We start from the raw sequence: 21338 nt of genomic DNA, 5'->3' as shown, positions 1-21338 counted from the left end.
GCTAAATGCTAAAAGCTATACGCTACTTTTGGATTCATTTTTGGATTCTGCGTACAAATGCGATTAATCGTGATTAATCAGGGAAATCATGTGATTAATTAGATTAAACATTTTAATCGTTGCCCAGCCCTAGTATAGAAATATATATATAGTTAGTTAGTTCTAAAAATAACTCTTCACCTAATTAATTCACTGAAGTTACATATTGAGGACGGTGTATCTTGTGGTTTGTAGATCTGAGATTCTCAGTCTCTATCTGCATTTCATGGTGAAGCAAATGTTCTTGAGGTCTGAAAGAATTAGAGAGCAGAGGCAGCAGAGCCGGCTGAGTGAGATGAATCGATGCTGAGGCTGAGCTCGTCTCACGGTGACCTCGGCCTGGACGCCTGCCATAACCTCGGCTCTCCAGACTGTCACTCTGCGAAGGTAAGACTCTGCGTCTGTAACCCGAGCCGCTTTCCAGCCAAACGCGGCCCAATTAACTGCACTCAGACGCACACTTTGGGACTGCATGTTCATGTTTTGCCTTGATGCGTGGACTCCTCGTGCTTTTTGCTTCACAAACGACATAATTAAGTGCATATTATTATCAAAATTGAAATAATTGGGTGTTGGCTGCGGCAGTAATCAGAATGCAATGCGCTCTGCAGTGATGAATATTATATTTCTGTGTTATTTGTTCAAGTCATACCAAAGCAGTGACTCGATCTGGCAAACACTCCTCAGTATTTATCTTACGAAGACCTGTATTTGACTTTCAGCTGCAAAGCAAACACCAACTCAATGATAATCTCAATATTTAAATCCCTGTGATTACACAGTTAGATTTAAACACTGTTGTGGACAACACATTTAGGCTGGGGAACATAATTAATGATGACACATTACTGTAAAGCAGTGGTGAGCAAATAGTAGCCCGTAGGAAAAATGTTTTACTCTTAAATTCTCACTTTCTTACACATGCATTTCCCCGGGCCGGTCCTGAGCAAAAGTCCTGGCTGGGGCTCTTGGGTAAAGCAAACTTTATTGAGAAGTCAGACGTTACAATGAGTGAAAACACAGAACATTAAGGTGATACAATACAATGCCAGGGGGTCACATTATGCAGAACAGTGATAAATTAGTTCATAAAAATGTTATAGAGTGCACAGCTCTCACGTTTGTGTTCGTTTGTTTCTGTTCTGGCGGTGTTGTCCTTCCGGTTCAAAGGTCGGACCACCGGTCCAATCAGCGTCGATTCATGTCAAATCACACTGTCCCTTTTTTCCCCCAGAAAATTATGTAAGTGTATCGAATCGTATTGAATCGAATCGTATCGTGAGATTAGTGTATTGCTACAGCCGAATCGTATCGAACCATATTGAATCGTATTGACTCGAATCATATCAAATCGTATTGAATCGAATCGTATTGAACCGTATTGAATCGTATTGAATTGAATCATATCAAATCGTATTGAATCGAATCGTATCGTGAGATTAGTGTATTGCTACAGCCGAATCGTATCGAACCATATTGAATCGTATTGACTCGAATCATATCAAATCGTATTGAATTGAATCATATCAAATCGTATTGAATCGAATCGTATCGAACCGTATTGAATCGTATTGAATCAAATCATATCAAATCGTTTTGAATCGAATCGTATCGAACCGTATTGAATCGTATTTAATCGCATCCTATCAAATCGTATTGTGAGATTAGTATATTGCTACAGCCGAATCGTATCCAATCGAATCGTATCCAATCGTTTTGAATCGTATTGAATCGCATCGTATCGAACCGTACCGTGAGATTAGCGTATTGCTACAGCCGAATCGAATCGAACCGTATCAAATCGTATTGAATCGTTTCGAACCGTATCGAACCGTATCGAATCGTGAATCGTGAGATTAGTGTATCGCTACAGCCCTAGATTGTAAACTGTGACAGCCCAAGGTGGCAATGAAATGAAATGTGGACTCATAGGCAAGACCCAATGCAGACTGTTGAAAGTTGAACTGCTTTATTTGTAAAGTGGATTCGTCCTGGGAACTGAAGAATTTTGAGGAACAATTCAGAGTTTCTAACCAAAAAATTGGTCTTGAAGGATTATTGTTCTTAGATTGTTGTTACTAGTTATGATCGACGAGGCGTACTTCAAGGGTGGTCGCTGGTAGTCCTTCACAGGCGCTGGAGTCATAGGAGGGTGGCTGTGAGTGGGCGGGGCTTAGCAGAGGGGGTGGGGCCAATTTATGGAGCGACTTTAAAAATTAAAATAAGAATTTCTCGTTAAATGAGGAACTTTCAAACAAAGGGGAACTAAATATATACCAGGAGTGTGTTTTGGAGTTTTATGCCATGATATCTGCTCCCAGGAACAGGAAGAAGGTTTTTTTTTACACAATATGTCACCTTTTAAAGCTTATTATATGGAATTATGTACATTCACATACACTGAACCTCATCCCAAGAAAGAGACTAAAATCTCTTGTGTCATTTTTTATTTATATTCTTTTTCTTTTCATTTCTTTTAGTGGAGTTTCCATCTGATGTTCTGTTAGTGGTTTTGTGCTTTCAGCTGTTCAGCAGCTCAGACTCTGACAGCCGGAGCTGAAACCAGTCTGACCTCTGCTGGAAACTCAGTGTAACTACAGCTGACTTAACAGCAGAAAAGTCCATTTCTGGTGCGTAAACAGAGTTATTTTACTGTCACCTCACAGTTCTGATGCTAATCTTGTTCCTCTACTTGTATCTGACGGTAAAATAAAGATTTTTTGCACACAAAAGATGAGGAAGTTATAGAATATGATGCTTTGTTATGAGTAAACCTGCCCGACATTTAATAGAGAGCGCTTTGATGATGGCAAAATGATCCAAAATGTCACGATTCCAGCCTCTCAAATGTGCCGTTTTGCAGCATTTTCTCTATTTTAATTCTTAAAATGTATTTTTAATGGATGACTTTTGACCCATTTTCTAAAACGGTTATCAATATAATCCTCAAATTGATTCACTCGGGAACTAATCATCAGTTGCAGCTGGAAATAACGAGAGATGAACTTCAACCAACTTTAAAAAGCAGCTTTTACACAAAATATATTCAGCAATAATATAAAAGAAGAATATCTAACATTGAATATCAGTTATAGTTTAGTAAAACCTTTTTACACAGAGCATTTATACTGTCTTAAAACTTTAACTACTGTATAAATACAAAATAAGTCCTGAAGGATGTGATTACTTACTGATATATAGGTATATCAGAATAGAGTTTCACTATTAGCTACAACACTACGATTTAAAAAGGGGATGGAGGAAGCTTTGCTTTTAATATTCCAACCCCTCACTCAACCGCTCACAACAAAACAAACATAAAAACACAATTCACTACAATAACTCAACACAAACACAGGACAAAGACAGAGACAAACTCCAACCCTACACCCCTCTCCCCACAGAATATGCATGTGTATTTACATACATACATATGTATACATACACATATATACACATAAACACACATAACATACACAAAATCCGTATATTAAGGAAAAATAAATAAATAATAATAATAAATTTAAAAAAAAATAGAGAACATGTCACATCATACTACATCAGTAGTGGTAGTTGTAGCTGCAAGAGTAGTAGTAGTTAAAAACAAAAATAAAAATAATAAAATAAAAAATGACATTTTGTACTGGATGTTCGTTGATATCACTCCGCCACATAAAATAGTTCGAGCATGAAGAGCTGCCAAATAAAACACGACAGAAGCAACTTTTCGCAACGAAATGTGATATGGATTACCAGTGCACACCAGTAACCACTCCGGTGAGCTGATGATTTTCAAAACGGACGTTTATGGTGCTTTTACGGACCTTTCTGGACATGCACATGACTTGCCGTTCTGAAGCAGGTTGAGATGAATCAAAATTAGGCAAATACCAGAGACAGCAGTAAACAGCAAAAAGCGGTGAGGGGGGTTCTAAAACATGCAGACGATGATTTTTAGGGATTTCTTTCAATTCAATTCAATTCATTTTTATTTATATAGCGCCAAATACAACAAATGTCATCTCAGATCCTGGATTTTGAGTCCAGCGAAGCTGCATTTTGAAAATACACAGGTAAAAAGTCCCAACCCTTTTCTTCACTTTCCCCCCGAAGGCACGCCTCTAGAGTACATGAACGCGCACGAAGGTGCACGAGCGCTGTTCTGACAGCAAGCATCGATCGTTGCCGTATTTAGTATTTAGTATTTAGTATATGCTAACTATACGTTTAATAATGCTAGGTGCTAGCCAAGCTGGCTCTAGTTTAGCTTCCTGCCAAGCTTCTGGACGCGTAATTCGTTCACGGAGCAGGGTACGTGCACAGGGGGGGGGGAGGGGCAGGTTGCAGTTTGATAGACGGCATCAGAATCCAATCATTGTTAACGGTCCGTTCAGTATGATTGGATAGTGTTTTTCCTAGATTGTACGTTCTAGAGGCCACTAAAACTTTTCATATTTGTGTCAAAACTTTTAATTAATTGGTTGCAATGGGGGTGTGAAGAGTATTTCAAGCAATATGTAAAAAAATGTTCCAGAAAAAGATCCCCTACCCTGCCTTTAAATAAAAAAGTCCAATTCAAGCCAATTGGAATTCAATTCATTGTAATCATAATTATTTGCAATATAATCCAATTCATTCATATAGAGCCAATTCAAAAACAGTTTCCCAGCTAAGGAAACAACAGATTGGTGCAGATGAGCCTCAGAAAGCCTCACGGTGTAACTTTAAGACACCGAAACCACCATTTTCACCCCTAAATGAAATGTGTGCACAGCTAAACTTTTGTTTTTCACCTTTTCCTTCACTTTAAAGCCTGAAACAGCAGCATTTCACCAGCTGAAAGTGGCCTAACATCCAGCCACACAGACAGAAATGAGCCTTTAAAAGGAAGTGGCGAGGAGCTGAATTACATTCACAGACGAAATCGATGGCTGAACTTGCTGTCCGACTTAATGAAGCGTTCTGCAGCCCGAAGCTGTAAATAAATTAGTTGTGACAACATGTCACGCACATGTAACCCGGGCCAACACACTGACACACATAACTGCATGTGAGGTGCGTAAATACAGTTCAAAGTGAAGCAGGATGATAAACTGCTGCTTCTTTTGTCTTAAATAGACATAAATCATCACGATTTCTGCCACAATCGCTTTAAAGTAGTTTGGAGGAAACGTCCTTTTCACTGAAACTTATTTTACAGTTAAACCTACAGTTTTTATTTTCCATTAACCATTTTGTACAAACAGATACACAATTCACTCTTTGTCCCGTTTCACATTTTACATCTTATTACTATCATATTTACACCGACCATTTTAAACATTTTAACCTACCGTAAATATACCGTCTGTCTATTCCAACTAACACGAGTCTTCGATATAGGCAAAAGTAAACAAGAATATATTTCTCACAAATATCCGTTAACCTCACTCAGAGATTACGGTTACCTTTAACATCTATGACCATGTAAATCCGCATTAATTACGGTGTAAGGAACAACAATAACATCGGAAAACTAACAACTAAGGTAATAAAGATACATAACACCAACTAAAAATAATAATAAAATAAAAAAATTGCAAGAACATAAGTAGAGGTGTCAGGGTTTCAATATGAATCCAGCTACAGGTTTCCACTTGGCTTCAAACTTCTCCATCTTAAGTTGTAGTCTCGCTGTTGTTTTTTCCATAATGTAGAGCTTTCTGATTCCATCTTAACCAGGCAGACGTTATGCATTTGTTCGCTATCAGAAGCAAGACTCTAATCAGATATTTATTTTCTCTGCCCATCACATCTGAGGGAATTATCCCCAGAATATGTACAGATGGCTCTAGGTCTAAATGGATGCCCAAAATACTCTTTATATCTATTTGCACTTTTTCCCAAAATTCGACCACCTTTGGGCAGTCCCAGGATAGGATATTATCCCAGGATAAGTCTCCCACCTTTCCACAGTTTCTGCAACAGAACCAAGATGTCTCACCATATTTAGATGTGATCATTGGAGAGCTGAAGTGGCGCATTTTGACTTTCCAGTCAAATTCCCACTGATGCCCAGAGCTAAATGTTTCCTCCCAATCCTCATCCAGTGTCAATATATTAGCCTCCAATTCCCACCTCTCCTCAGTCTCCTTGTTATTAACATTGGATTCATGTTGGAGACTTTTGTATAGTAAAAACCACTTTATTTCTGCGAGGCATTTTGTATACCTGTGCACTAATGCTGGTTAAGCTTAATTATTCGACTTTATTCTTGAAATGGGGAATGAAAAAAAAGTTCTTCCTCTTTTGTTTCCCCTCAGTGACCCAAATATTCCATAAGTTTGTCTATTTCCAGGTTAACCATCACAGATGGGTGATTATTCTCACCTACATTTGAACTGTGAGCTGGTTCGGTGGCCGTCCGGCTGCCCGACCCAGCTGTGACAGGCACATCTGTCCACATGTGGAGCCGTAGCTGGGTAATAAACTCTGCTTTATGTTGGGAAACAGAAACATAGCCAGCTGTTTTCTGTGAGTCAGAGTGCACATGATGGGACTCGTGACCTGTGAGGACTTAGATGTGCAAACCGTTAGCATGTAGCTACTCATTCTGATAAAAAACACACTGTTCAGAGACCTTTTTAATGTGTTTATCTTGGTTTTATACAGCTTTATTATTTCTGCTTTGGAACGTAACTTATCTGAGGCGTGTTCACCTTTGAAAGCCAGGCGATGTGACACAGATGAGTCCTCTTAATTGATCAGGAATGATTAGTGATTGGTGTTTTAACTTACTTCTGTTTCTTATAATATTGAACGCGAAGTCTTGCTCTACGCTGATGATCTTCGCTTATTTCTGAAATCTGTTCGTGTTGGAGGGAGAACTGGTTTTCTGTACAAACCTCTCTGTTGAACCTCTACGAGGTTTAAAAATGTGCTTATAATGTGGACAATTTAGATTTTCAGAATTTTGAGATGTCGTCTCGTTATTTTTGACTTACAGGAACTTTTTCTTAAATTATAGAAACAGAAATTAAATTAAAGAAAGGAAAATACAGAATATGAAAATGTAAGAAAATATGTCCTGATCAGCCTCATTTCTTCTTGACTTTCCTGTAATCTTTAAAGTGTTTAAAGTGTCTCCAGCTTCCTGAAGCTCTCTCAGAGTTTCTTTTTGGACATTTCCTGCTTCTATGAAGCATTCAGGCAGGAAAAAGGCTCCTAACTCAAGGGATGAACCAGTGCTGTGTCCACATTTTAAACTGGATCTTTAGGCACTTTGTTCCCAGCAGCCTGTCACAGACACACATCATTTGTTCCCATTTCTTTAGCTGCATCTGTGAAAAACAGCTTCATAGTTTCAACTTTTTTGTACATTTACATTAAAACTGCTTTCAGTTACCAAAAGAGTCAAATTAATATATGAAATTCAGTTTAATCCCAAAATAATGAATGTTATCACGTCTAAAAGTAGAAAAGTAGGAAAAAAACAGACAATAATAAGAATGATATGTTATTCAACATCATGAAAAAGTAAATAAGATTCAATTTAAAGCTTAAAAAAGGAATTTAAGATATAATCTAATGACTAATTATGGAGCAATTAATATAAATGAAATGATTAAACTGTTTTATGCCTCCAGAAATGAATAATCTAGAAGCTCTTTGTGGGTTTTAGGCTGGAATTAAGATTTGTTCCCATTTCTTTAGCTGCATGTGTGAAAAACAGCAAAGATAACACAGTGTGACAGACAGAAAACAGGATTTCTGCAGCAACAAGGTGATTCCCAAAGAGCTGTTAGCTGAAAACTGAAAACACAAAATAAAACAAAAAATAAAACGAAAAAAACACACAAAATAAATCAGAAAAAAACACAAAATAAATCAGAAAAAACACAAAATAAAACACAAAAAACACAAAAAAACACAAAATAAAACAGAAAAACACCAAATAAAACAGAAAAAACACAAAATAAAACAGAAAAAAACACAAAATAAAACAGAAAAAAACACAAAATAAAACAGAAAAAACACAAAATAAAACAGAAAAAAACACAAAATAAAACAGAAAAAAAACACAAAATAAAACAGAAAAAACACAAAATAAATCAGAAAAAACACAAAATAAAACAGAAAAAACACAAAATAAAACTGAAAAAACACAAAATAAAACACAAAAAACACAAAATAAAACAGAAAAAAAAACACAAAATAAAACAGAAAAAAAACACAAAATAAAACAGAAAAAACACAAAATAAATCAGAAAAAACACAAAATAAAACAGAAAAAACACAAAATAAAACAGAAAAAACACAAAATAAAACTGAAAAAACACAAAATAAAACAGAAAAAACACAAAATAAAACAGAAAAAACACAAAATAAAACAGAAAAAAACACAAAATAAAACAGAAAAAAACACAAAATAAAACAGAAAAAAACACAAAATAAAACAGAAAAAACACAAAATAAAACAGAAAAAAACACAAAATAAAACAGAAAAAAACACAAAATAAAACAGAAAAAACACAAAATAAAACACAAAAAACACAAAAAAACACAAAATAAAACACAAAAAAACACAAAATAAAACAGAAAAAAAACACAAAATAAAACAGAAAAAACACAAAATAAAACAGAAAAAAACACAAAATAAAACAGAAAAAACACAAAATAAAACAGAAAAAACACAAAATAAAACAGAAAAAAACACAAAAAAACACAAAATAAAACAGAAAAAACACAAAATAAAACAGAAAAAAACACAAAATAAAACAGAAAAAACACAAAATAAAACAGAAAAAAACACAAAATAAAACAGAAAAAACACAAAATAAAACAGAAAAAAACACAAAATAAAACACAAAAAAACACAAAATAAAACAAAAAACACAAAATACTTTGTTCCCAGCAGCCTGTCACAGAGACACATCATTTAGTTGTTTTTGCTAATAAAATCAGGCAGAAAATGTGACTTTGACCAACTTTTTCCCCCCCTGCTGTTCTTCGCCCCCTCTTTGGCCTCCTCGTGGGATCGATGCCGATCGGCCAGCGCTGATCCCCAAGGTCAGGAGAGTCGGGATCAAAGCGACGATCATGGAAACAACCCCGCTCTGTTTCCGCCCACCAATCAATGATGGTGGTGGTGTAGGTGCCGTGGCGGGGTCCACACAGACCTCCTCATCCTCTGCAGCCCGCCGGGAAGCAGAGATCCAGAGGCAGCGAGGACCAGCCAGCCGGGAAGCAGAGATCCAGAGGCAGCCAGGACCAGCCGGAGAGAAGCAGAGATCCAGAGGCAGCCAGGACCAGCCAGCCGGGAAGCAGAGATCCAGAGGCAGCCAGGACCAGCCGGAGAGAAGCAGAGATCCAGAGGCAGCCAGGACCAGTCAGCCGGGAAGCAGAGATCCAGAGGCAGCCAGGACCAGCCAGCCGGGAAGCAGAGATCCAGAGGCAGCCAGGACCAGCCGGAGAGAAGCAGAGATCCAGAGGCAGCCAGGACCAGCCGGAGAGAAGCAGAGATCCAGAGGCAGCCAGGACCAGCCGGAGAGAAGCAGAGATCCAGAGGCAGCCAGGACCAGCCGGAGAGAAGCAGAGATCCAGAGGCAGCCAGGACCAGCCGGAGAGAAGCAGAGATCCAGAGGCAGCCAGGACCAGCCGGAGAGAAGCAGAGATCCAGAGGCAGCCAGGACCAGCCAGCCGGGAAGCAGAGATCCAGAGGCAGCCAGGACCAGCCGGAGAGAAGCAGAGATCCAGAGGCAGCCAGGACCAGCCAGCCGGGAAGCAGAGATCCAGAGGCAGCCAGGACCAGCCAGCCGGGAAGCAGAGATCCAGAGGCAGCCAGGACCAGCCAGCCGGGAAGCAGAGATCCAGAGGCAGCCAGGACCAGCCAGCCGGGAAGCAGAGATCCAGAGGCAGCCAGGACCAGCCGGAGAGAAGATGGCAGAGAGACGGGCTGCTGGGATCCACGCTGGGATGCTGTTTGTGGCCGTGTGGCTTCGGCTGGAGGCCGCCGCTGCAGGTAAGACGCTCAGCTGTTCGATGAGGCTGTTTCACGTGAATTTGATCTTTTTATTCAAAGGGAATTTATAACTGGAGGCTGAGTGAAATTGGTTATGGGAGGTTGTAGTATGTAGTATGTAGTATGTAGTATGTAGTATGTAGTATGTAGTATGTGGTATGCAGTATGCAGTATGCAGTATGCAGTATGGAAGTATGCAGTTTCGAACACAGCCATTGTGTGTAGGAGATATGCAGCAAAGTACTAAACATGGCTGTTTTAATGCACCCAGTATCACTCTGTCCCAAACATTACCAATGAAAATGATTATGGGAGGTTTGGCCCTAAATCAACAGTCTAAGAGTCTAAATATCTCAGATTGTAAAGTTTGTGTAACGTGATCAAACTGGCAGCCTGTTAGAAGATGTTATGGTGTAAAATAAATGCAAGTTCCCCGGCGAAACAGTCTAAAAGAAGCCGACACTGAATCTCAGAGCATGTATTTCCAGTTAATTCTCCAATCCGATTGGTCCGCTCCTCAGATTGAGTATTTTTTGGGGGGATTCCTGCAGCTTCTGGGCTGTATTTTATTTTTTTTTTACCAGGCTGTGATTCATGGGAAAGTCACTGCTGGTAAGTGACTTTGTGTTTGTGTTGCGTCTGTTTCGGGGTGGGGAAGGAAGTGTCGAGGCATTTATTGAGAATCAGAAAGAGGAACCACACTTTGCAAACATGAATCAAGGCTCACATCCCTACAGGGCAGAAGAGGAAGCAGTGGAGGAGGGGTGGTGGTGTGCTGCAATGGGAACCGCCTCATCTGAGACAAAGCTTTAATTAAACATGACCCACAATCCTTCATTATTCAGACAGCACGTGCAGCTGGGCTGATCAATGCCATAGATTTTGATGATACTGCCCCTCTATTTGCTCTAATAAATACAGTGACCTCTAAAGTCTCGTCTTTCTCTGAGCCCCCGCAGAGTGAAACTCTAAATTAAACTATTTAGATGTGATTAAAGTTCACATTCCAGACTTTACTGTAAAGTCATTTCCATACATCTCAGTTGCATCTTGTAGAAATTACAACACTGTTTTATCCACAGTTCCCCTCCTTTCAGGGCTCCGTAATGTTTGGGCTTCCAGGTGGTTCCTCAGGTGTGTTTCACAGGGATAAGACACCTCGGCTTCTTTCTGTAGCCGTTCATCATGAGGAGAGAAGCTGTGATGAGGCTGAAAAAACAGAATAAAACCATCAGCGACGTGGGGTCAAACCTTAGGATCACCAGCATGAAGAAGAAAGGATGCTCTGGTGGGCCGAGGGAGGCAGAAACATCCTCAAAGGCCCGTCCAACAGATCAGAACCAGCCTTCAGGAGGCAGGTCTGTCCACAGAAGACTTCATGAGCAGAAACACAGAGGCTACGCTGCTACATGCTAACCGCTAGTTAGCCACAGAAACACAGAGGCTACGCTGCTACATGCTAACCGCTAGTTAGCCACAGAAACACAGAGGCTACGCTGCTACATGCTAACCGCTAGTTAGCCACAGAAACGCAGAGGCTACGCTGCTACATGCTAACCGCTAGTTTGCCAGATTTTCAGGTTTTCAACACGTTGGGGATCTAAACGACTACTTTCTCGCCTGAAAATGTTTCAAATGTTGCTAAAGTTTACAGAGTTTAGAGCTTCAGGCCGGCTGATTTCGGCTTGGGCAGGAGCCAAATGCATTGTGGGTAAATGCTCTGCATACTGTCTGATCGATCAGTATGCAGAATGAAAGTATGCAGTAGTACTAAATGCTAACCACTATTTAGCCACATTTAGCCGCATCTATTTAGCCCAGATGAACCAGCATCAGAGTGATGGCAGGAAGAAAGCGTGGAGACCAACAGGAAGAGCCCGAGATCCAAAGCACAGCAGCTCCTCTGTTAAACACGGTGGTGGGGGTGTTATGGTGTGGGCATGTACGGCTGCCAAAGGTGCCGGCTCCCTGATCTTCACTAACGATGGAGCTGCACAATGAATTCTGAGCTGGAGAGAAACATCTGATCTGCCCCAGTTCCAGTAAATGCCTCCAAAGCTTCATCCTGCTGCAGGATAATGATCCCAAACATCTTGCTGAGGCAGCAGCAGAGTTTCTCAGAGCTGAAACAGAGCTGATTTAAACGACTACTTTCTCACCTGAAAATGTTTCAAATGTTGCTAAAGTTTACAGAGTTTAGAGCTTAAGAGAAATCAGCTTCAGGCCGGCTGATGAGGAGCGAAATGCATTGTGGGTAAACGCTCTGCATTCTGTCTGATCGAGTAGTATGTAGTATGTAGTATGTAGTATGGAAGTATGTAGTATGTAGTATGTAGTATGTAGTATGTAGTTTGTAGTATGTAGTATGTAGTTTGTAGTATGTAGTATGTAGTATGTAGTATGGAAGTATGTAGTATGTAGTATGTAGTATGTAGTTTGTAGTATGTAGTATGTAGTTTGTAGTATGTAGTATGTAGTATGTAGTTTGTTGTATGGAAGTATGTAGTATGTAGTATGTAGTATGTAGTTTGTAGTATGTAGTATGTAGTTTGTAGTATGTAGTTTGTAGTATGTAGTATATAGTATGTAGTATGTAGTATGTAGTTTGTAGTATGTAGTATGGAAGTATCTAGTATGTAGTTTGTAGTATGTAGTATGTAGTATGTAGTATGTAGTTTGTAGTATGTAGTATGGTAGTATGTAGTATGTAGTATGTAGTATGTAGTAAGTAGTATGTAGTTTGTAGTATGTAGTATGTAGTATGTAGTATGTAGTATGTAGTATGTAGTTTGTAGTATGTAGTATGGAAGTATGTAGTATGTAGTATGTAGTTTGTAGTATGTAGTATGTAGTATGTAGTATGTAGTATGTAGTTTGTAGTATGCAGTATGTAGTATGTAGTATGTAGTATGGAAGTATGTAGTTTGTAGTATGTAGTATGTAGTATGTAGTTTGTAGTATGTAGTATGTACTATGTAGTATGTAGTTTGTAGTATGCAGTATGTAGTATGTAGTATGTAGTATGGAAGTATGTAGTTTGTAGTATATAGTATGTAGTATGTAGTTTGTAGTATGTAGTATGGAAGTATGTAGTATGTAGTATGTAGTATGTAGTTTGTAGTATGCAGTATGTAGTATGTAGTATGGAAGTATGTAGTTTGTAGTATGTAGTATGTAGTATGTAGTATGTAGAATGTAGTATGTAGTATGTAGTATGTAGTTTGTAGTATGCAGTATGTAGTATGTAGTATGCAGTATGTAGTTTGTAGTATGTAATATGGAAGTATGTAGTATGTAGTATGTAGTTTGTAGTATGCAGTATGTAGTATGTAGTATGTAGTATGTAGTATGTAGTATGGAAGTATGTAGTTTGTAGTATGTAGTATGTAGTATGTAGTTTGTAGTATGTAGTATGTAGTATGTAGTATGTAGTATGTAGTTTGTAGTATGCAGTATGCAGTATGTAGTATGTAGTATGTAGTATGTAGTATGTAGTATGGAAGTATGTAGTTTGTAGTATGTAGTATGTACTATGTAGTTTGTAGTATGTAGTATGGAAGTATGTAGTATGTAGTATGTAGTTTGTAGTATGCAGTATGTAGTATGTAGTATGTAGTATGGAAGTATGTAGTTTGTAGTATGTAGTATGTAGTATGTAGTTTGTAGTATGTAGTATGGAAGTATGTAGTATGTAGTTTGTAGTATGTAGTATGTAGTATGTAGTATGTAGTATGTAGTTTGTAGTATGTAGTATGGAAGTATGTAGTATGTAGTATGCAGTATGTAATAAGGAAGTATGTAGTATGTAGTTTGTAGTATGCAGTATGCAGTATGTAGTATGGAAGTATGTATTGTGTAGTATGTAGTATGTAGTATGTAGTTTGTAGTATGTAGTATGTAGTATGTAGTATGTAGTATGTAGTATGTAGTTTGTAGTATGTAGTATGTAGTATGGAAGTATGTAGTTTGTAGTATGTAGTATGGAAGTATGTAGTTTGTAGTATGTAGTATGTAGTTTGTAGTATGGAAGTATGTAGTATGTAGTATGTAGTTTGTAGTATGTAGTATGTAGTTTGTAGTATGTAGTATGTAGTATGTAGTTTGTAGTATGTAGTATGTAGTATGGAAGTATGTAGTATGTAGTTTGTAGTATGTAGTATGGAAGTATGTAGTATGTAGTATGTAGTATGTAGTATGTAGTATGTAGTATGTAATATGTAGTATGTAGTTTGAAGTATGTAGTATGTAGTTTGTAGTATGTAGTATGTAGTTTGTAGTATGTAGTATGGAAGTATGTAGTATGTAGTTTGTAGTATGTAGTATGGAAGTATGTAGAATGTAGTATGTAGTATGTAGTTTGTAGTATGTAGTATGTAGTATGTAGTATGTAGTTTGAAGTATGTAGTATGTCGTTTGTAGTATGTAGTATGTAGTATGTAGTATGTAGTATGTAGTTTGTAGTATGTAGTATGTAGTATGTAGTTTGAAGTATGTAGTATGTAGTATGTAGTATGTAGTATGTAGTATGTAGTATGTAGTTTGTAGTATGTAGTATGGAAGTATGTAGTATGTAGTTTGAAGTATGTAGTATGTAGTTTGTAGTATGTAGTATGTAGTTTGTAGTATGTAGTATGGAAGTATGTAGTATGTAGTATGTAGTTTGTAGTATGTAGTATGTAGTATGTAGTTTGTAGTATGTAGTATGTAGTTTGTAGTATGTAGTTTGTAGTATGCAGTATGTAGTATGTAGTATGTAGTTTGTAGTATGCAGTATGTAGTATGTAGTATGTAGTATGTAGTATGGACGTATGTAATATGTAGTATGTAGTTTGTAGTATGTAGTATGCAGTATGTAGTATGTAGTATGTAGTTTGTAGTATGCAGTATGCAGTATGGAAGTAGGCAGTTTGTATGTAGTATGTAGTATGGAAGTAGGCAGTTTGTATGTAGTATGTAGTATGTAGTATGGAAGTAGGCAGTTTGTATGTAGTATGTAGTATGGAAGTAGGCAGTTTGTATGTAGTATGTAGTATGTAGTATGGAAGTAGGCAGTTTGTATGTAGTATGTAGTATGTAGTATATAGTATGGAAGTAGGCAGTTTGTATGTAGTATGTAGTATGGAAGTAGGCAGTTTGTATGTAGTATGTAGTATGTAGTATGTAGTATGGAAGTAGGCAGTTTGTATGTAGTATGTAGTATGGAAGTAGGCAGTTTGTATGTAGTATGTAGTATGGAAGTAGGCAGTTTGTATGTAGTATGTAGTATGGAAGTAGGCAGTTTGTATGTAGTATGTAGTATGGAAGTAGGCAGTTTGTATGTAGTATGTAGTATGTAGTATGTAGTATGGAAGTAGGCAGTTTGTATGTAGTATGTAGTATGTGGTTTCGAACACAGCACCCATTATCACACATGTCCCAAACATGTACTCGTTTGTTTCCCTGGATAAACTTGTGTATATCTGGGTATGAAACGCACTAACGGCACGTGTTCCTGCAGGTATGTTAAAGGTGGACTCCGGCCAGGACGAAGGCAGCGGCGGCGGCGACATCATCAGCCACTCCCTGACGCTGGTGCAGCGCCTGGAGGCTCTGCTGCTGCAGGGCAACGGGAGCGACGTGTCGCTGAGGGTGGAGACGCCCAACGCCGACGAGGTGAAGGTGATCCAGGCGCACTCGCTGGTGCTCTCCCTGCACAGCCCCGTGTTCGAGGAGATGCTGCTGAGCCGCAACGGCAGCACGCTGGCGCTGCGAGAGAGCGCCGACTGCGCCGCCGTCTTCGACAAGTTCATCAGGTGAGACGCCCCGAGAGTCAGAAAATGCAGAATATGGCCATTTTACTGGGTTTGTTTGCATTCTGCTCACCCTGAACTGTTTAGAATGCAAAAAAATGCAGTGAAATGACCCTTTATGCATTTTCACAAATCAGAAAAAGGTTTCACAAATCCCAAACGAGGTTTTAATGAATCTATAGCCTCTTTAGAATAATTCCATCCAGATTTGAGCAGTCTAACTATTGTAGTTTCCATACAGGACCTAGTTTAGGTTGATCAAAATGCAAAAAATGCAGTGAAATGGCCCTTTATGCCCATTCATTTAATTCGCGGATCAGATGCCAGCTTCAGCGGCATCCCCCCCCCAGAGGGACTAACCCTACATGTGAGACAATCCATCAATAATGAGTCCAACATGAAACCAATTGGATCAGGAGGGAACTGCTGTGGAACTGCTGATAAGACACCGAGGATACAATCAATATAAAAATCCATTTCCATCACACAACAGTTAATGAGATTCCATGTCTGAATCGCTGCTCTTTTTTTTCGTTGTAAATGCAGACCGCATGTTGGCCTTTTTTAGAACAAAAACTGCTTTAAATCTAAGATAAAAAGTGGGTTTAAACTGAAAGTACCAGGAACTATGACAGCAGGAACCTTTTCTGGGGTCTCCACTCAGCTCTCTCCATTTGGACGACGTTTAACTCCTAAAACACGCCCTGATTGGTCAAGATTTTCAATAAAAAGGGAACAAAAATGGGTTTTAAGACGAGTTTTAAAAATGGACAGTGAAGCTTGTTGATTCAATTTATTTAATTTAAGTTTAGTTTTATTTATAAAGCACCAAATCAAGCCAATTACAATCCAATTCATTGTAATACAGTCGTAACTAATCAAGTTAATTGAATTACAAATAAAATTTTTCTACCTGATTTTTTCGTTCGTTTTATTCATTATACAGATGAAAAAAAACTTTATCTCACACGAGAAGGAGAGATTTATTTAAAATATTTACTCACGGACAATGTTCCCTCTAATTTTTCATGTGTCTGGGCTCCCTGAGCACACTGAGGAGCACTGTGAGCAGCATCAGATGTGCACGCCATCACACGTGCACGCCATCACACCTGTTCAAAACCCTCGGATCATAGCAGGTTCCATGGCTTATGAAAAGAATCAAATCACAGCAGCAATTTTCATCAGTTTACTTTTAATAAAAGCGATTTGGCCCACTTAAAATGAAAAAGACTTGTTGTTCATGAGATGTGTAATATGTTATCTGTTATATGTGAGAGTCGTGCTTGCAGAGTAGACCTTTCTCACTCGAAAAAGTTTCACCGCTTGTTCTTCTATCTGCACTCAGACAGCCATTCCATCCTAAAAGAACCGCATTTCTTTTTTACTTTGGCTTGGTGAGTGGATGTGTCGCTGGCGCTGCCCGTTGGTTTCGCCATGATAAGGGGCGTGTCTTAGCTCCTAACTCTGCCGCACTGTTGTTAGCTAGCTAACCTGCACTGTCGTTAGCTAGCTGACCTGCACTGTCGTTAGCTAGCTGACCTGCACTGTCGTTAGCTAGCTAACCTGCACTGTCGTTAGCTAGCTGACCTGCACTGTTGTTAGCTAGCTGACCTGCACTGTTGTTAGCTAGCTAACCTGCACTGTCGTTAGCTAGCTGACCTGCACTGTCGTTAGCTAGCTGACCTGCACTGTTGTTAGCTAGCTAACCTGCACTGTCGTTAGCTAGCTGACCTGCACTGTTGTTAGCTAGCTGACCTGCACTGTTGTTAGCTAGCTAACCTGCACGGCGCCTATGGGCAGGGCACATATGAAAGCACCATCAATGCTCTGATTGGCTGTATAGCGTAAGTAAACCGTATCGTATCATTGGCTGAACACCTGTCACTCACTGCGTTACATTGAAAAATGGTCCAGAAAAACACATTATTGCTCTAATTAATTAGATTATATTAGGTCTAGTATTGGATATGAATGAATACGTTTGTGGTGAATTTTATTTTATGCGCTGCACAGATTTTGTTGTGCGCTGAGAATGTGCGAGCAGCTCAGAGGGAACGTTGCTCACGGAGGAACAAAATGATGTTTATCTCTGTTCAACCAGCCGTTGGGGCATTTATTTCGGTCATTTTGCTGGCCGGTCTCATCCTTTGTGTGCTCTCCTGGTCCCCCTCTGCAGGTATCTGTACTGCGGGGAGATTTCCCTGCGCCTGGACCAGGCCACGCCGCTGCACCAGCTGGCCACCAGGTACCAGGTGCTGAGCCTGCAGCAGGGCGTGACCCACTATATGACCCAGAACCTGGTCAGGGACTCCCCGGCGGGCCACGTGGCGGGCTGGTACGAGTATGCGGTGCAGGCGGGGGACGCCACGCTGCGGGACAGCTGCCTGCAGTTCCTGGCCTGGAACCTGTCGGCGGTGCTGCGGAGCGGCGAGTGGGCGTCCGTCAGCGGCGGGCTGCTCATGACGCTGCTGCGGCGCTCCGACCTCGTCCTGCAGAGCGAGACGGAGCTCTTCGCCGCCCTGGAGGCGTGGATCGTCCACAACGAGCCGGACGGTCTGACGGCGGAGAACGCCCTGAGGGCCGTGCGCTACGCCATGATGCCCCCGCGGGAGCTGTTCCGCCTGCAGACGCAGTCCGCCGTGCTGGCGCGCTACCAGGAGTCGGTGCGCGACCTGCTCTACATGTCCTACCAGTTCCACGCCGCCTCGCCGCTGCAGATGGCCAAGTACTTCGACGTGAACTGCAGCCTGTTCGTGCCCCGGAACTACCTGTCGCCGGCGTGGGGCTCCGCCTGGATCATCAACAACCCGACGCGGGACGACCGCAGCACCAGCTTCCAGACGCAGCTGGGGCCCAGCAGCCACGACGCCAGCAAGCGCGTGACCTGGAACGCGCTGTTCTCGCCGCGCTGGCTGCCCCTCAGCGCCAGGTCCCTGTACGCGGAGACGGGCGCCATGCAGCCCACGCGGGTGGAGGGCGGGCGCCCGCGCATCATCATCACGCCGGCCACGTCCAGCGCCGACTTCGCCGGCGTGAACTTCCAGAAGACGGTGCTGGTCATGGCGCGGCAGAAGGGGAAGACGGTGGTGAGGCACGTCTACAACTTCCACCAGAGCACCGAGGAGAACGGCGACTTCCTGGCCGAGGCCGACCTGCACCGCCGGACCTCCGAGTACCTCGTCGACAGCTCCCTGGTGCTCCACATCGTGGTGAAACCGCTCTACCAATCCCTCATAGCCGCCAAGAACTGACCGCGCCGCACTCACATCCCTCCGCGGGGGGGTCTGGCGTTTTCATTGGGCAACTAACAACCCGGAGCGTTGGTGTTTGGGCGGGTGTCGTGAGAGTAAAGTCGAGATAAAACATCTGTCGCTTTCTTTTTTACTGTCAACAAATCACAGCAACGAGTCGTCTCCCGCCGCTGAACAAAACCGTAGATTAATCCGCCACTAAAAGTAGTCCCCGACAGAGGCAGCGTCTCCTCAGATTTTAGACTTCTCACGCAGCTGTTTTTTAATTGGCTCTATATGAACGAATTGGATTATTTTATGAATAATTATGATTATAATGAATTGAATTCCATTTGGCTGGGAGATACCACATTTCAAAAGCGAAGATGATACTTAGATCAATTGATTGTGTTGTTCAGAATTTCATTTGTAGTTCATTTCTATGTATTAAATAATAGAATAATCCATACAAATTGACACAGAGTAATTCCATAAATTCATTTTTTTTTAAAAACAGTTTACATTTCCCCCTGGAGCCAAGGTGTGGCAGCTGCCGTACCCATGCATAGATTAATCCGCCACTAAAAGTAGTCCCCGACAGAGGCAGCGTCTCCTCTGATTTTAGACTCCTCAAGACATAAAATGTCTACTTTAAACGCTTCAGTTTGTGATTATTGACAGTAAGAAACCCAAAGACGTCACCAGCCTCACATTTTGAAATATTGGTGCTATTGAACCCCATTTATCCAGTGACAGCAGCTGTTTGTCGCCCAGTGAGCACCGGTTTGATGGTTTGTTGATCGAACTGTGCATTGAAAACTGATTTTTATGATTTTTACTTCATCATGTTGTCACAGTTATATGTGTGGCATAAACAGGAGTTTCTGCATGTGTAATTATAGCGTTTTTGATCAATAAACTGTTAAATCAGGGCAAACCGGACACCAAATGCTCCTCCTCTTCCTTTTTTTATGTAGAAGTTTTGGTCATAATTTACTCAAAAAAACCTTCACAGTAGATTTCACCATCCTTTGTTATTTAGTTCCATCGATAATATTTTAGATCTTGTTGAATTATTGTCACCTGATATTACCAATAAAGATTTTTACAGTTTTGTGTGACTTCAACTGGATTTTTTTTTTAGGGCTGGGTGAGTTAACTCATTAATTATTTAACGCAGATAAATATTTTATCGCACATTAGCGCAGGTTTTATTATTTATTTTATTATTGTAAAAGTCTGTAGCTCACAGGCTTTTATTTTGTAAAAGTCTGTAGCTGGGAAATTACTTTGCAGTTGCAACCTACAGACAAGGTTATAAATAAAATGAAATAGAATAAAAAAAATAAATAAATGCTATAAAATGTAAAAATGCTGTAAAATATAAATGCAACTTAAAAGCAGTACGAGCAGAGATTCAGTCCGGAATGTATATAAATATGTAGCTGTGTATATGTAAAATATGTACAGCAAAATGTGCAAAAAAAAGAAATATATTAAAAATATATTGTTAAAGGAAGAGTCTGCGGCATAAAAGTATGATTTGATTTATTCAGACAAAGCAAAGCTGACGTACGGCTGCAAAAGTAGTTCCGGCTAGTTGGCTGGGGTTTAAAAAATAAAGCGCTTTGCTTCTCAGAACAATATGCGTTCAACAGAGTAATACATTTGCATCACAAAATGGTTCTCCAGGCGAGCTGTCCCTTTAAAGACTGCTCTGCTACGTGAGTTGTTTAACAGACAGAGTTCTCTCCAGGAAACATGGGCACAAAGAGTAGAAACATGAAACATAGTAAAAGAAAGAGGGTGAGACCTGTGGGTCTTTGGCTTTACTTTAAAACCTTTATTATCTTTATTATCATTTATTCTCTTCTTCCTTTGATTCCATATTTACTCATTTATTGTTGTTCGTGGCTCATTTTTATCAAAAACGAGCTGCGTCAAGTCGATTTAACCTTGTAGCACCCACAGCTGCAGATATGCAACAAGCTTTTTATTTATTTACTTTATATTTTTATTTACATTACATTATTTGATTTTTTAAAATTTACATACATTATTTAAATTCATGTGTAATATTTATATATATTATATATAATATTTAATGTTTTTTACATTACATTTTATGTAAAAATGGGTGGGAATAAACCAATATTTTGGTTTTATTGGCAGTTGCATATCTGCAGCTGTGGGTGCTACAAGGTTAAACGCCGTCCCGCCTCCGGCACTGCATTTCCCACAAGCCCCCGCGCTCCGAAGCAGGAAGAGCTCACACTG

At 40.1% G+C, this 21338-nt stretch overlaps 1 protein-coding gene across 1 annotated transcript; it reads left to right on the top strand.

Annotated features, from left to right (window-relative positions):
• Positions 1–9117: 9117 nt before the first annotated feature.
• Positions 9118–19082, top strand: LOC142374481 (BTB/POZ domain-containing protein 17-like). The gene is made up of 3 exons (XM_075458206.1): positions 9118–10039; positions 15537–15831; positions 18008–19082. Exons 1-3 carry the CDS (start codon positions 9118–9120, stop codon positions 19080–19082), a joined length of 2292 nt encoding a protein of 763 aa, XP_075314321.1.
• Positions 19083–21338: the final 2256 nt, after the last annotated feature.

Source organism: Odontesthes bonariensis, chromosome 23, assembly GCF_027942865.1.
Source record: "Odontesthes bonariensis isolate fOdoBon6 chromosome 23, fOdoBon6.hap1, whole genome shotgun sequence".
In the NCBI taxonomy this organism is placed as follows: Eukaryota; Metazoa; Chordata; class Actinopteri; order Atheriniformes; family Atherinopsidae; genus Odontesthes; species Odontesthes bonariensis.
This window is presented reverse-complemented; position numbering and strand designations above follow the sequence as displayed.

Bases quoted from the DNA above. Each gene is read 5' to 3' on its own strand.
- LOC142374481 (XM_075458206.1), top strand. From the start codon at position 9,118: ATGGAAACAACCCCGCTCTGTTTCCGCCCACCAATCAATGATGGTGGT. The intron at 10,040-15,536 runs GTAAGACGCTCA...GTGTTCCTGCAG, and splicing joins GCTGGAGGCCGCCGCTGCAG to GTATGTTAAAGGTGGACTCC. The intron at 15,832-18,007 runs GTGAGACGCCCC...CCCCCTCTGCAG, and splicing joins GTCTTCGACAAGTTCATCAG to GTATCTGTACTGCGGGGAGA.